The sequence below is a fragment of the Solanum tuberosum genome, unplaced genomic scaffold, assembly GCF_000226075.1.
Source record: "Solanum tuberosum cultivar DM 1-3 516 R44 unplaced genomic scaffold, SolTub_3.0 scf00018, whole genome shotgun sequence".
In the NCBI taxonomy this organism is placed as follows: Eukaryota; Viridiplantae; Streptophyta; class Magnoliopsida; order Solanales; family Solanaceae; genus Solanum; species Solanum tuberosum.
In genome coordinates this window covers 1,916,314-1,918,033 of record NW_006238944.1, presented here as the reverse complement: position 1 = coordinate 1,918,033, position 1,720 = coordinate 1,916,314, and the positions used below count along the sequence as shown (strand labels likewise).

At 38.4% G+C, this 1,720-nt stretch overlaps 1 protein-coding gene across 1 annotated transcript in view; it reads left to right on the top strand.

Moving 5' to 3' along the window:
- Window positions 1-1,720, top strand: part of LOC102579365 (translational activator GCN1) — a 48,242-nt gene that overhangs the window by 7,846 nt on the left and 38,676 nt on the right. The window contains exon 11 of the mRNA XM_006340412.2: window positions 1,309-1,492. Within this exon, the coding sequence (XP_006340474.1) occupies window positions 1,309-1,492 (184 nt within the window). The remainder of the gene's footprint in view (window positions 1-1,308; window positions 1,493-1,720) is intronic.

Sequence of the window (1,720 nt, the reverse complement as noted above, 5' to 3'; positions counted from 1 at the left end):
TGGGGGGGGGGGGGGGGGGGGGGGGAGGGAGCAAGAGTTAGAAGAAGTGGGTGGAGAATTATTCCTTCTGGCCAGTGTGGAAGGAATGGAATGGAAGGTATTTTGAAGATAGGTCCAGTTCTGTTCAGAAAGTGAAGCGGAATTGTATTATATCTTTTTATTTTTGGTGTAATGAACAGTGTATAGAAGAAGTAGATCAACTTGTAGAATTTCTAGGAGCACTGTAACTAGTCTTTCTTTTGTTTCCTCTTTATCTCTCTTTTGGAGGTCTCCAACATATCTTTAATGCGGAAGAATACAACAGTACCAATTTCTCAAAGAAAAAAAAAGTATGGATGGATATATTAGTGCATAAGGTTCTGAAATCATGAAGTTCTTGGTATAAGAAAGTTAGTTTCACCCTTTGGGGTGGCCCAGTGGTTTGGGCTTGGGACTTCCGTGTTGGAGGTCTCAAGTTCGAAACCCCTTGCCAGCGAAAACAAAAGGTTTGCCTTCTGGGTCGAGTTCGTTGCACTGGGCTTGCCTAGTGTGGGTTACCTCTCCTATGTGGTTTGCTAGCTATTGTTTAGGAGAGGGAGTTTTACTGTGTGCGCACCCAACGGGTAACGGCTTTCCCTCGTCATAAAAAAAAAAAGAAAAAGAAAGCTAGTTTCGGATTCAAGGTCCACTAACTCTGAACTTTTAGAAAATTTTTGCTCTCTGCTCTTCATTACTTTTTTTTATAACCAAGAAATCTCTGATGGCCAGTTGGACACTGTTCGAAAGTAGGAGTATGATGTGCCTGCACTGGTACCTTTTTCCTTTTAAATATCAAGCTTTTGTCTGTGGCAGAGTTCTAATCCATAATGTGCACCTGATCCGAACATCACATGTTACTTTCTTACCACTTGGCCAATACCTTGGGTGAAATAGCATTCTCTTAACCAGTATACCAACATCAGCATTTCCTTAAAATCTCTGCACTTGATTTATATGGTTTTACTTTATATATTTCATTTGATTGCCTAATCCTATTAGTGTTCCGTGCTATGTGTATTCTTTTCTTGGATCATATAGTTTGTTCCTTTATTGTGCATATAAGCATGCAGTAATTGAGGTTTGTGCTTAAAGCTCACATAAACCTTTGTCCTCTACTCAATTTACTTGTTGAAATACTGATTAGGAATTATTCTTTGGGTCTTTAAAGGTTATCTATTAGGATTAACTGAATTAAAGTTCAATTAGTAATGATATATCTAACTATTTCATGTTCAAGTACTTTCATATCTCTTCTGATTCAAAAAACATCGGACCAATGGTTTGTTGCAGCGATACTGAAACTTTAGTGGATGCTCAAGTTCCATTTGTTCCATCTGTTGAGGTTATGGTCAAGGCTTTGATTATAATGTCGTCTGCTACTTTGGCTGCTGCACCAAGAGCGTATTTGCAAGTTGTATTTTGCTCGCACCATCCATGCCTAATTGGAACAGCTAAAAGAAATTCTGTGTGGAGGGTAATGTACTACTCTTTTTTGTTTTGTATGTCCTGGATCCTTCTCAATAGCTGTTGATTAGATTTGATTTTTCTTTGACACCTCCAAAGAAGAAAAAATTCTTTGTATTCATAGAAAAAATTCATCATCCAAGAAATGATGAATTGGAAACTTACATCCCATAGTGTGATGGGCCCACCCCATACAGTTTATCAGATTACAAGTTTCCTAAGAACTCTGACTGCTACT